The 14,412-nt window shown below is 39.0% G+C and overlaps 2 protein-coding genes across 2 annotated transcripts; one reads left to right on the forward strand and one right to left on the reverse strand.

Moving 5' to 3' along the window:
- Positions 1-208: 208 nt before the first annotated feature.
- c1qtnf13 (C1q and TNF related 13) lies at positions 209-2,892 on the reverse strand. Its single transcript, XM_030732382.1, has 2 exons — positions 2,823-2,892; positions 209-1,263 (listed from the first exon to the last, which is right to left on the reverse strand). The coding sequence occupies exons 1-2, from the start codon at positions 2,851-2,853 to the stop codon at positions 209-211; spliced, it is 1,086 nt and encodes a 361-aa protein (XP_030588242.1). The 5' UTR covers positions 2,854-2,892.
- A 1,719-nt stretch (positions 2,893-4,611) lies between these two features.
- ube2na (ubiquitin-conjugating enzyme E2Na) lies at positions 4,612-12,763 on the forward strand. Its single transcript, XM_030731642.1, has 4 exons — positions 4,612-4,747; positions 10,066-10,312; positions 10,656-10,796; positions 11,430-12,763. The coding sequence occupies exons 1-4, from the start codon at positions 4,718-4,720 to the stop codon at positions 11,474-11,476; spliced, it is 465 nt and encodes a 154-aa protein (XP_030587502.1). The 5' UTR covers positions 4,612-4,717; the 3' UTR covers positions 11,477-12,763.
- The last annotated feature ends 1,649 nt before the right edge of the window (positions 12,764-14,412 follow it).

Raw genomic sequence — 14,412 nt, forward strand, 5'->3', positions numbered from 1 at the left:
AGTTGTGTCATACCACCATCTTGTGGCAGCAAATGTTACCCTTGGAACAACATTATTTAATAATTAAAAAAACTAACAAAATGTTTGAGAGAGAGAGAGAGAGAAATCGGTTACACTACACTGACCACAGATTAAAAATACTATCTGATCCATCCATGTGGAAATAAGCTGCAGACTTGCAACAAAACCAGCTCTACCCTGAAGACATTTATAGGTGACCTCTGTTCTCCCGGCTGGTGGCAGGTATTTCTGTATCTGGATAAACCAGGAAGCCTGAAAACGTGGTGTACCTGCCCTGGTTGCTGTAAACAGCAAAGCGCTCATCCTGTTGACTGTACAGCCAAACTCTGTCGCCCCTGCTGAGGGACAGCAACAAGCTCTGACTCTGCATTTCACGTCTCTTTGATGTATCATCATCAAACACCATCGCCTGCACCTCGCCCGTCCCGGTCATCAGCTTCACTGACACAGACTTACGAGGGTGTTTCCCCACAGTGAAGGCAAAGAAGTACGCCCCCGGGAAGTGGCAGGTAAATTGGCCGGAGGTTTTGTTGAAATGCCCCCCTATGTTGACGTATTCTACATCAAAGGTGATTGGTGGCTTTTCCTGCAGCCTGCTGCTCTGACCCATGAGGGTGGATGTCCGCGCTACTGAGAAGGCAGACCGTGGCTGTTCTGTCTGATCTTTGACCTGAGGTGGGCAGTTTGGATAGGACACAGAAGGCGTGGACAAGTGGTTGCTGATGTAGCTGGTTGCCATGACATCAGGATAGACGAGGTAACCAGAGAAAGTGATGTAAGGCCCGGCATTACTGTACAAAGCATACTGGGGGCTAGGCTGCAAGCGCAGCCACACTGTGTCCATTTTATTCAAACCGATCATGACACTTTGGCTTTGAACTTTTCTCCCTTTCTTGCGGAAGTCGTCATAAGCTATAGCTTGCACCTCCTCTCTGTTCTTCACCAGGATGACAGAAAGGATTTTTTTGGGAAATTTCCCCACAGAGAAGGAGAAATAGTAAGCCCCTGGGATGCGGCAGCGGAAGTGGCCACTGTCTGGATTGAAATCCCCTCCAATGTTGACCATGAGCCTGTTGAAAGTCACTGCCTTCTGCTTGCCTCCCACTACACTGCTGGTTTGGGTGGCAGAGAAAGCAGAGAAGACACCTGTTGACAATGGAGAGGCATAAATGGGGGAAGCCAGTCCAGAGCAGCTGATCAGGATGAACAAACATACCAGGTAGCAGTGTGCGCTCCAGTGATCTGAAAACAAGAGAGAAATTACATACAGGGATAGCAGACATCAGTCACTGTAAGCACAGTAAAATGAGATAATTGAGTTGTCCAAACATGAGGGCTAGGACTCCCAGAAGAGTGGGAAGGTAAATCTGAGGGACCATGTTTTGGGAATGTGCTTATTCAGTTTTTGGATTGCTTCATCATATCTCTGTTACATCTTGTTTGTTTAATCAAAAGTGCAAAAACAAACTGAATTTAGGTGTGATGGGCCATTTCTGTAAATGTTTGCACAGATATTGTTTCTGTTGGAGAGAACCAGTGATTCCCTCTTTCCAGTAATCATGTTAACCAAGTTTTAGCTTCATATGTAACTCTCCAGTCAAATTTGCATGAAACTCAGTAGAGAGGTGGAACATGGGCAAAGGAAGAAACAACTATCTTTTGGTAATCTATGCAATCCAAATGACTTTCTTTAAAAGTCCCAAGGGCTCTACAAATGCTTCTCTGGTTTGTTTTTCTTGTAAAATACCTAGATTAAAAATCAATATTTAATTGAATTGCTCACAACACATATCCATATCCATATCCATCTGGTATAGCTTGAATGGTCACTTTAAGCCAAAATGGCTGACAGCAAAGTGAAGTTTGCTTCATTTAGCCCTGGAAAATATGGCTGCTCTCTGTTAACATAAATCTCTCTACTCGAATTAAGCCCTCGGTGTGAGCAGCAGCCCCTGTAATATGGCTGATATTGTCTGTTCTCCCTGTGCACTGACAGAAGGGGCTGCATTAGGTGCTGGTTCATCTGTTCCTGTGTGAGTTGAACAATGGAAAATTTCAGAGGGCTGGGGAGGTGGGGCAGAACAAAATGCTAAAAGCTAAGACAGCAAAGAATATAGGAATCATTAGAGCATGCATAGGTTGTCATAAATCAGTTATTATGCTCAATTTATCATGGATAATGTAGCTTTTTGATATTTTACAGGCATGAATTAATTAATTTTACCTTTGTACACATTAGAGGGGATAACACATACTGACAGAAATTCATTATTCTAATCAAAATTACTCAGCCCTCTCAATTTTTTTTAATGTTTGCGTACATATATAAAAGATTTATTTAAAATCCTGCAAGTTCAGATCTGTCAGATGATGATCATTACTAAACTAAATAGATAAAAAGATATGTAACTCTAACTGACCAAGGTTAAGAAATGCACAAGGTGCCTTTATTAGATTAAAATATTCTTGCTATCAGGTTGAAATAAAGTTTTCAAAACCTAATTCTAATATTTTAAAACAATCTGCTGTGCATTTTATTCTTAAAAATAAGTATTTACATCTATGTAACAGTAATGTTAAGTGTAAATATATAACTAAATAACAGAATCACATATTTATGACAAAGTTTAACACAGTAATAAAACTATGCAGTAAAATTTTACTGTGACAAAGCTAAATAGATAAACACACACACACACACACACACACACACACACACACACACACACACACACACACACACACACACACACACACACACACACACAAATAAAAATCAGTAACAAAATGAATAAACTCACCTGTGGAGCTGTGTTGGGGAAGAAACTGCATGGTGAACTTTAAAAAAAAAAAAGTTCCAGTAAGTTTGCCGAGCTGCTAATGTCCACAGTACAGGCCTGACACCAAACGGAGAAAAGCTTTTGTCCATTCAGATATGAGAGGAGGAGGAGGAGGAGCTCCAAATCCCCTCCAATATATACTTCCTATGCAGCATCAGAGGAAAAAAAGTGGAAAAATCCAGCTGTACTGTGCAGTACTATTGGACCTTGGAAATGTTCAGTCTAAGACATGCATTGTTTTGTCTGAAACAGGTAAGGGAGATATCAGATCAGACACTGTCATAACCTCTGAACAACTTCTGCCTCAGAAATCAGCACAGCTGGGAAGTGCATGTGGAAAAGACGGTGCCATGTTGCTAATGGTAGCATGATTCTACTGCACCTGCTGCAATGCAATGCACAAATAAATTTTTAAAAAAATGAATAAATAGGCAGTCTTTAGTTTTTTGTTTGTTTGTTTGTTTTTTTGCCAGCAACATATTTCAAAAAACCTGGAACAGGTCCATATTCCCACTGTGCTGAACTATCTCTTCTTTTAATAGCATGATGTAAGCGTATGGAAACTGTGGCGCTTTGTAGGTACTCATTTGCTCACCAGTTTGGGTTGTGTCTTCAGTTGGCTGACAGGCCTGGACTGCAAGCAGGCCAGACTCTTCTTCTGTAGAGACTGTAATAAGTGCAGATTATTGTCTTGCTGAAATAAGAAAGGTTTTCTCTGAAAAAGACACTGTCTTGATAGCCTTCATGGATGTGAAAACTTCATATGCACTTAAACCTCTGTCTCCTCCCATATGAACATGTATGCTGGCTTTTGAACTGTGTGGCGATAACAAGCCAGTTACCACTCATTTTATGAGTTGATTTTTATTTATCAGTTTGATTAAAAAAAAAAAAAAGTTTTTCATTTTTAATGGGACAGTTTTTTGACCTTTGAGAGAATCATAACTATTTTAGATTTTGCTCACGTGTGTTTGGTTTTTATTTAAGATGTGTCCATTGCCAGTGATTTTTTTGAGTGTTCCTGAGTTCATGCATTGATTTCTTCTATAAAATTTTGTCTGTCTTTAGCTTTAGCATATCTTTGTCTTGTCTTATTTACAGTTGTGTGAACTGATGATCTTGCAATCTGCAGTTGTTTAGAAACGGCTCCAACAGACCTTCCCAGCTTCTGTAAGTCAAGAATTCTGCTTCTTAGATCTTCACTGAGTTCCTTGGACTTCAGTGCTGTAAAACAAATCCTTTTTATGCTGGCAAAGAAATTACCAGTTTTAGTAAATCATGATGACTAACAAGAAGTTAATAGGCCTTGGCAATTGTAGAACCTTCAGCACCACTTAAAATATTTAAGTAAGTCTATGTATATATTTGAGCCTGTGTGGATTAATTAAAATGAAGTCAAACTTGTGCACCAATTCTTGTTTTTTCACTGTTTTGATCAAATCTTTGTTTGTTTTTCTTTTTTTTTAGTTAAAAATAATTGTATGCAGATTGACTGTAACTGTTCCCTGTATTGTCCCCCCCCCCTTTTTTTTTCTTTTCTTTTTTTTTCACATGTTACAGAAATTATTATTTATTTAAACTAGTGTGCTTAGAAAACGTAAATGCCAGTCATTATTACCTGAATTTCTCGTTTTCCATTAGTGCTTACTTTAAGAAGAAATTACCAGTACTCAAACCTTTACAGACACAAGTTGACATCATAGGTGTGTTCAACAAACAGCTGCTCTTTCAGTCACGTTCACGTCCCTCCATCCACTGCCACGGTGACGCAGAGAACCCGGAAGACGTGTGTTTGCTGTCAATGCCATCGACAGAGAGAAAGCACTGAGAGCTAAAAAGCCCGCATTTAAGACAAGATGGCAGGACTGCCCCGCAGGATCATCAAGGTAAAAAAAAATTTCACGCTTAAAACAACAACACGCCTTTTCTAATAACGGCAAAAACTCGGGTACCAAAGCCATAAACCCCACTAAACACTCCATTGCTTCACCCGGCGAGCAGTTTTTTGTGCTAACATTAGCATCTCGCTGGCTAACGTTAGTTTGTTAAAGTAACTTCCGTTTCGTTTCTGCGCCCAGATACGCCGAGATGCGATAGGTTAAAAATACACCACCGCGCTGTAAAGATGGCAGATAAGTGTGCTTATCTTTTCTAAATATACTTATCTAAATATACTTTTCTGTGGTTCTCAAATTGCTTGTAGGACTGACAGTAAGGCTGGCTAGTTAAGCTAAAATGCTAACAACGGCTAGTTGGTTGGTTAGCATTGCTTGTATTTTTGATAAAGCCCGAAACTGCAAGCCTCGTGCTTTTACTGTAAGCGTACAATAATTTAAAATCACACACACCCTCTTATTTTGGTTATTTTTTGGCCACTGTCGGGAGTTAAAGATTAGTAATGTTAACAAAACGTATTTAAAAACTGCACAGAAAGTAGGATGAATGAAATCACTCCCACTGTCGGTTACTTCCACAAGGCCCACGACTCCCTGTTAATAATATGTTAATGTGGGAATTTTACTTAACGAGCTCAATGATTTGCTAAAATTTTGTAATTTTAGCATATTTAAACCCTTTAGAGTACCCTTTCCTGTGCGCCGTCCAAAATCAAAATCCCACACTTGCGTTACTTCCAGTTTGATCTCAGGAGTTACATTTCTCACACTAACATCATTAGTAATCAATTAATTTTATTGCCTATGTTTCGAGAATTACTGCCTATTTGTTGCATTGGTTATATTACGTGTATGGTTTAATCATTGTTCATTAATTCAAATAAATGTTCACTTGTTTGGCTTCTTAAAGGTCTAATGGATTGAGATACCAGGGTAATGTGTTATTGTGCTTCCAGTGGCCACCACCGCTGAGTAATACATTTACAGTGATATAAATATATAAAGACAATTTTCCTGTGTTTCCTTTTTTTTTACCCAACATATCAAAATGTGGTTTATTTCTCATGTTTGTTTCCTGCTAAACCTGTAGTTTCAAGTACAAGCTTTTCCTTAGCACACGCATCAATTTAAAAAAAAAGGTGTGTGTGTGTGCGTGCTTGATTACTCTTCTGCATTAGCTTATTTTACAGCAATATGTACATAAATGTCCATTATCATTGAGTAAATGATATGAAATGATAAATAAATACAGTACAAATATTTGGTGGGTGTCAGCTTTCATCTCTGCAGGAAAAAACAAAAAAGGCACTGCAGGAAGATGAGTAGTGTGCAGCTGACAGTAAAGGTATCACAGGTGTGTGAGGAAGTGGGCCACAGCCCAGACTTTGTGGGAAAAGATGGAAGGGCTGGGAACAGTACTCAGTGGGCCCGAGCCCTTGAGCCCTCAAAGCGTGTGACTGGGACTGGGAGCCCCTCTCCTGTCTGTGTTTACACTGCATGGTTTTGTCTGTGGGTTATCTGAAACATTTCAGGAATCTCACTCCCAGTTGCATGGAGGAAATGGGATTCATAAACAAGTGTGGTGGGTGTTGGCACACTTCATTCAATTATATTTTGAATACAGTTTAAAGTTTATCATTTTGTTGGTGTCAGTTAAGCAGTTTAAACAGCCACAAGATGATGTTGTTTATTTTAAATTCTATTCTATTCTAGAAAATAATGAAATTGTTTTATACAACTGGATCAGTACTACTGATGGGATGGTTAAAAATTCATTATTGCCAATTATACAGTTCTGTGAAGCCGATGGTTTTCACAGGACTCTGCAGTTCTCTGAAAAACTAAGTACACTCTTACCACTTCCAATAGGAATCAAGAAGGAAAGTAGCAGCCAGATGCTGCTAATCAAATGCACTTGATTAATTGATCAGCGAGTGTGACTACTGCTATAAAAAACAGAAGTTTTACCAGTTTGCTGGTCTGGAGCATTCAGGCACCATCATTCCAGGAGTGGACATCCCAGCCAATTCACCCCAAGGTCAAATCAAGCAATATACAGAGCCCCCCCCCCCCCCCCCCCCCCCCCCCCCCCCAATTAGGAAAAGACTGAACATGTATGGCTTGTTTGGAAGTGTTTTCCCAGCAGAAAGTGTCTTCTCACTAAAAAGAACGTGGCAGCAGTGTAGTGTAGTGTTGCAAAGTTGCATCTGAACTAGGGGTGTGTGATATATATCGTCTATGATAATATCGTAATTGCCGTGTTAATGATGTGCGAGCTGACGTAATCGAGTATGCCAATGACTGGGGAAAAAAATGCCTCAACTCCATGTGTTCACTACTTTATGCTTTAGTATAGGCTGCTGCGCGTGTGCATTGAGAGTGCCCATACTGTGTGCTAGCATAGCTGCCTAAACAACACACCTAAAGCTGGAAAAGCTGTTCTGTTAACTAATTTCCCCATTGTGGGATCAATAAAGTCAAAAGAGTGATCACCTCATCACACATCACCAGCTGCTAGTATATCCTCCTTTGTAGCATGGTTGTACTCAATGATGTTTTTTTGTTTGTTTTTTTACATCAAGTGGTGAAACAAGTTTGTTGTTTCTACCTTCAGCAGGAACAATTTTCTTGCATATTGTGCAGCTTTACTATTTGCAAAATAGGTTGTTGAAGTAGCCCCCTTTTACTAAATCATCACCATCACATGGCTCTCACTGGCAGTCTGGGCTTGTCTTGTTGGGCAGTGTAAATGCATGGTGTTGATACATCATTAATATTGTCATATGACACTTTATAATTTAAAATTTATAGTGAGATTGTCATGGACATTATGATATGGCACAGCCCCAATCTAAACAAACCACAAGACTTTAAAAAAAAAAAAAAAAAAGTGCTTTGGAAAGTGGCGATATTTGTCCGTAATGCACAGCACCACTTTTGGTGAAAACCAAACACAGCATATCAGCAGTAACGCCTCATTCCAGCTTTCAGCACGGTGGTGGAGGGGTGATGATTTGAGCTTGTTTTGCAGCCACCAGACCTGGGCACCGTGCAGTCCTTGAGTAGATCATGAACACCTGCATACCCACAGTATTCTAGAGTGAGATGTGAGGCCATCTGTCCAAAAGCTAAAGCTTGGTGCAAACTGGGTCATGCAGCAGGACGATGATCCTAAGCACAGCAGCAAATGTACAAGAGAATGGCTGAAAAAGAAAACAATCAAGGTGTTGCAGTGGTCCAGTCAAAGTCCAGACCTCAACTAAAGTGCTGTGGATGCCTGCAAACCCAAGTGAATTGAGTGGGCCAGAATTCCTCCACAATGATATGAGACACTTGTACAAAAAATAATTACTTTAAATTATTACTAAAGGTGGTTCTACAAACTGTTTAATCATAGGGTGTACTTAGTTTTTCACATTACTGCAGAGTGTTGTGAAAACGTCCTCGTTTCCTTGTCAAAAGTATCTCTAGTGTGTCACTTGTGCCTCCTTATGCATACCACAAAACATAGATACCTGCTCTTCTGTCACTGTAAAGGTATGCGTGTCGGTGGGTCACATGATGGTCACCATGAGGTGGGAGTAGACTTGCTACACTGACTGATGATAATAGAAGTATAGGTCTCCCATGGTGGGATTACTACTAAAAGACACTTGCACATGGAAGAGAGTCTTTAGATTTGCACCACTGATTGTGAAGTCCACCAACAGACTCCTGCCTACCATTATCATTGTTAGAATAATGACTATTATACTAGAATAACTATTTGTAGCCTAATTGGGAGCAGATTATGTTCAGAGGTTTGATTTAAAATCTGTCTTTAAGGAAAACATGCTCACTGATTCTTTTCTTTTCTTGATGTTTATCCAAGTGTGATAAACATTATCTTCTGGAGGAATAAGTTTTATACATGTGCCTTAGGCCTTCTTTCACCACCAAAGGAAGCCCTGTTGTAAACTGCACTGAATTGTCACAAGAATTTGTTTTCACTTGGTGAAGCAGAAAATGCATGAATGTTTTGATACTTGGTCCTAATCTGTGGCCAAGTTTGTTTTACACTGCTGTGAATAGAACACAGATTAGAAATTTGGTCAGTCTATTTGTAGGCAATTTATCATCCAAATGATTCAGTCAGTAAAGTTAATTTCACTTTGATCTGGCCACAAACTAAAGCGGCTTCCATGTCTCCCTCATCAGGGAGGAACAGTCAGTCCTGAATGTACTGAGTATATAATAATGCCTATTTTTAAGTTACATGTTAGAAATAAATGCCATCACTTAAAGCGCACTGTTCCTCTCATAATGTCTCTGTAGTAGGCAGCACTTGATTGGTCAGTTTTATGTTTAAAAAGAGTGAAGCGATGTGTCATGTCAAGTGTATACAACATGCAGTGCTTGCCATTGGACTGTTTGTCACATATCTTTGTGTTTTTTTTGTTTGTTTTTTTTAATAGATCTTTGAAATATTTTGCAAAATGCTTTTGTAAATACCAAAAAAAGATATGTTGCCTTCAATCTTCGCATTTCGTTTTGGATATGCGCCGATTGTTCAGCACTGCATGTGACACAACACCCACAGTAACCGGAGAGACGGGGGGAATTTTTTCGCACTTATGTACTATGCGATACTCTTTCAGTAACAGGAAAAACTGTCACTGTTATTCTTTGGGTTTTTATCTTTTATACATTTAATAGTGTAGGTGTATCAAAGACGTAATCAGAAACCCTGTTAACAATTGAATTCCCTTTAACATAAAGGGAAACAGCCAGTATTGACAGAATTTTTTTCTGCCAAAAATCCAGTATCTGCTAGTTGTTGTTGTTGTTGTTGTTGTTTTGTAAATAGAAAAACGTCATTATGTCAGATGATATGAAAAGATAAACTGATGGTGTCACTGAGTTTTTTTTTTTTTTTTTTAACTTTAGTCATGTATTTCACAAACTAGTTTGCACCTACATATGAAGACTGCACATTGCCTTTATTCAGCTGCATGTGCTGCACAGTGCTGAGAGAAGCATAATAAATGGATCTGCAGTAACTCTGCTGGGCAGACTGTGAGGAGTGTCAAACATCTTATTCTACCTTATATTTAGTTTTTGAAAATGTAGGAAAAAGTAATGTTTTCCTACTGGCACAAACCTGGCACCCTGTTCTCTGAAACAAAAATACACGTGATTGCCCAATAATCTAATTCAACATTCAAAAGCAGTTCCCCATAACTAGGTGATGGTAACAGTGCAATCTATGTCCATGGCATTCTAATTTAAATATTTTTTTCTTTTCTTTTTTATTCATTTTATTTTTCCAGGAAACTCAGCGCTTGCTTGCAGAGCCTGTCCCAGGCATCAAGGCAGAGCCAGATGAAGCCAATGCCCGCTACTTTCACGTGGTCATTGCTGGACCTCAGGACTCACCTTTTGAAGGAGGCATATTTAGACTTGAACTCTTTTTACCAGAGGAATATCCCATGGCAGCTCCTAAAGTACGTTTCATGACCAAAATATATCATCCGAATGTTGACAAGTTGGGAAGAATATGTCTTGACATTTTGAAAGGTAAGTCAGTACTCTTAAAACACTGATCGTGTCTTGACCATTATATATTCTTTGTCTGTTATCTTAAAATAGTGTATGACAGGAAAAAAGTCTCTTCCCAAACAGAATCATTTGTCACTTTGTGCCTGTTTTCCCTGTGTGGCTAGAAAAGAAAAAATTGTTAATTTAATCTTGAGACTTTTAACAGGAGCTTCGTACATCACGAGCGTCTTCTCTGCCTCATCCCTGTGGGAAAGGGGCATTCCCGTACTGCTTCTTTTTTCTTTTCAGATGCTTGTCACTATTGTCATTCTATTTTTCTTTGACTCCACTTGTCTTTGTTATTTATTTATGTTTTATATAGATAAATGGTCACCAGCTCTGCAGATTCGCACAGTGCTGCTATCTATCCAGGCTTTACTAAGTGCACCCAACCCTGACGATCCCCTAGCAAATGATGTTGCAGAGAAGTGGAAGACCAGTGAAGCTGAAGCCATAGAAACAGGTAAGAGCCGTGATCTGCCCTGGTGTAATGAAGAGGTTTATCACATTATTCTTGACATTATTACCCAGTACGATGCTTAATTTCCCCTCTGTTATGTGAATTCAACAAATACCCAGCCTCATACTTAGAAAAAAAAAAACAACTGAGAAGTGTGATGTACTTGGCTTTTTGCATTGTCTCTATTCTTCATTAGAATTATTCATACCATGTCCCTATTATATACTGTATATCGCAGTCCCTGAAATAATTATAATTCATTGTTTAATAAACCATACTAATGCGCCTCAGCATTCGGTGACCCTGCTCTGTAACTTTAGCCATTTCGTGGCTGAGTTGCTGTGGTTCTTAAATGCTTCCACTTTGAATAAACCCACTTACAGCTGACAGTAGTACAGTGTAATAATAAAAATAGGGAAATCTGCACACCCTGAACTCCTCCAGCCACACAAATCTGATCATGTATTCATAGTGTATGCAATCACATGTGTGCACACTTCCCATTTCCCATAGTTATGCCACTTCATCTCTGTATATAAAAAAGATGTTTATATTTCATTTTTATTATGAACTGTATTTTTATGATTCCTGTTTCCTTTAGAATTGATTGTTTTATTTTTTAATTTTACTTTGCAGCCAAGACATGGACCAGGCTTTATGCTGGACATACAAATGACATATAAACCAGCCTTGTGGAGACACAAGTGGAAGCAAATTGTATGAACACAACTCATGTGCTGCCAAGACCTCCTCCTGCTTCATTTGCATTTAAAGGACACAATCTTTCAGTGTATATACATATAGTCTTTTATTATATATGTGTATACACTAAAAGCGTCTATATATATATATATATATATACACACACACACAACTGCTGATATTTGGTGATTTAAATGCACACTAGAAATTAAAAGAGTTGTCTTTGTCCTAACTTGTTACTATTCAAATGCATGGGCAGAGGTTTTAGATCTACTCACCTGGCTTTCTTTGTCCACTGAGGGGAAATGTGTCTTATGTCCCACATTTTTTTGGTGATTATGTTTTGTTTTTGGTTTGTTTGTTTGCTTGGTTGTTTGTTTTTTTGGGGTGGGGTGGGGTGGGGGGCTTCAGAGCAGGGGAATAAGCTGAGTTAGAGACTGGCTTAGATGTGGTTAATATGATATACTTTTTATGTTTCTTTTAACTTTGTGTTCTCGTGTCGCTGTTCATTAAAAGCAGCTAACTGCTATTAGCCCACCATTTTGTAGGGTCTCGCCTGGAGAAGGTTTAGTCCTGTTTAGGTTGCCCAGTAGGTTGCATAAACAATCATTGCTGTGCTGCTTTTTTGAGTCACCTCTGGATTCATTAAATATAAACTGATATGACAGAGAACCAAACTGAGCCTGCCACTGTCACATTAACTTTTCCAACCACTCTCAGTGTAGACTTGGATGTACAGCATGCTTGTGGATGGCACGAGAGTATTTGGTGGGTACAGTGAACATCGTGGACCTTTCTTTAGTTTTAGCACATACAGTATGTGTTGTTACCATATCTAGTCTTTTACATGTGAATTGTTCTTGCTATTGCCATAATAACTACTCTTGCTTTTCGCCCCCTTATGTCATCAGTCTAATTCTGCAAAACTCTGTGGTTTACCTGCTCTCAGTGACATTTATTTCACAAAGCAGTGTGGATACATATGAGCTGTAAGTTGTTAGTGGGACCGGGGTGGGGGGTTCAAAGGATTGGTTCGTGAGAAGAGATGTTGCATTGCAGAGGGGCTCACAATCTAAAAATACATTGAAGGCTTTGATTCTTGACTGTTGTGATTGGGCTTAGGCTGAAAAGTCTGTATTCAGTTCACTTTGTGTAAATTCATTCTTTGTTAATCTGAAGGTGTATTCCTGCTCTCAGAATGCTATGAAACAGTCCAACTGCATACTTTTATGTTCTGTAAATAAATTCTGTTGATTAATAAATAGTTACTTGGGTGTAATTCTTTATTCAGTTTTATGTGTATGATGTCTGGTACAGTTGGCCTGTAATTTTGCATTGTACACAGTTCCCATTCATACAGTTTGCAGGCAGGTTGGAGTCTATACAAGCTGTGATAGGGCGAGAGGTGGTGTACACCCTGAACAGGTCACCAGTCCATCACAAGCTATAACAGAGAGACAAAGTCTTGAGCCAACCTTTATTTCTTTATATTTTGCTAGGAAAATGTGAAATAGATGCAGTGATTTATCGAAATGTGCAAACATAAGTGGAAATACAGTATATAAGGTAAAAACAAAGTACAACTCTAACAAGCTTGAAAGTCAATATTTGGTATGATGACCTCTATTCTTCAACACAGCTTGAACGCTGTTAGTCAAGCTTTCTTGTAATTTCTTTAGTCTTCAGGAATAATTCTCCAGGCTTATTGAAGGAAATTCAAAGCTCTTCTTTGGATGTTGACTGCCTTTTGTATTCTCTCTCAAGATGATCCCACACTGATTTAACCCTTTAACATTCCTGGGGTTCATTTTCACATGTATTTGGGCCCATATAAGGGCCCTAGGATTGTTAAATGCTGAGGTTTGGGCTCTGGGGAGGCCACTGTTTTTTGTTTTTTTGTTTTTTTGTTTTTTAATCCAGGTATACCTTTACTGTATTAGCAGTGTGTTTGGGATCATTGTCAATGCTGAAAAATGAAACTGTTGCCAATCACATGCTTTCCAGATTGTATTGCGTGTTGGATCAAAATTTGATGGTACATTTCTGCATTCATAATTCCATCAGTTTTGACAAGATCACCAACAGTACTGGCTGAAATGCAGCCCCAAACCATGACAGAGCCTCTACCATGTTTTACAGTGATTTACAGTGAGTAGACACTCACTGTTGTACCTCTCTCCTGACCTCTGTACATACCAATGATGATTTAACCAAAAGTTTCACATTTGGATTCATCACTCCATCACACACCCTTACCACTGATTTTCAGTCCAGGTGTGTAGTGTGGCATACCTCAGCCTTTTCTTCCTGTTTTCCTTCCTTAAGAATGGCTTCTTGACAGCCACCCTTCCACTGAGACCATTTCTGATGAGGCTTCACTGAACTTTTTTGTCCTCCACTTATCCAGTTTCCTCAAAAATCTTTAAGGACACATTGCACACCAACAAGTTTTCAGCTAATAGTTAATATTTTTTTGTCTGTTATGTGTAGACAACACTGGTTCATCATAAGTTAGGTGCCTTTATTATGCTTGAATGATTGATAGGACAGTGTTAAGTGGCTTGACAACAACAACAAAAAAATCTAGACTTTTGCACAGTACTATAGCAGCAATGTGACTAATTATTAACAAATAAAAATATTTGACTTTAAATATTTTATTCGGCTCATGTAAAAGCCTAATAAGATACAGCCAAGGTGAAGTTGTATCTGATATCTAAGAAAACCTCAAAATGCCCTGATACTCATTTTAGTTGGTCCACCAGGCTGTCACTTTGATCTGTGGTTCCTGCCATGGATCCAAGTGATGAGTTCATTTTGTTTGACCAGCAGTTCAAAATCAAAAGCAATTCACTTTACTGCCATTTGGGCCAATGTTACAGCCCCCCTGCCGGCAGGGTCTAGGGGTTTGCAGGGA

This window comes from Archocentrus centrarchus, chromosome 6, assembly GCF_007364275.1.
Source record: "Archocentrus centrarchus isolate MPI-CPG fArcCen1 chromosome 6, fArcCen1, whole genome shotgun sequence".
Taxonomy (NCBI): domain Eukaryota; kingdom Metazoa; phylum Chordata; class Actinopteri; order Cichliformes; family Cichlidae; genus Archocentrus; species Archocentrus centrarchus.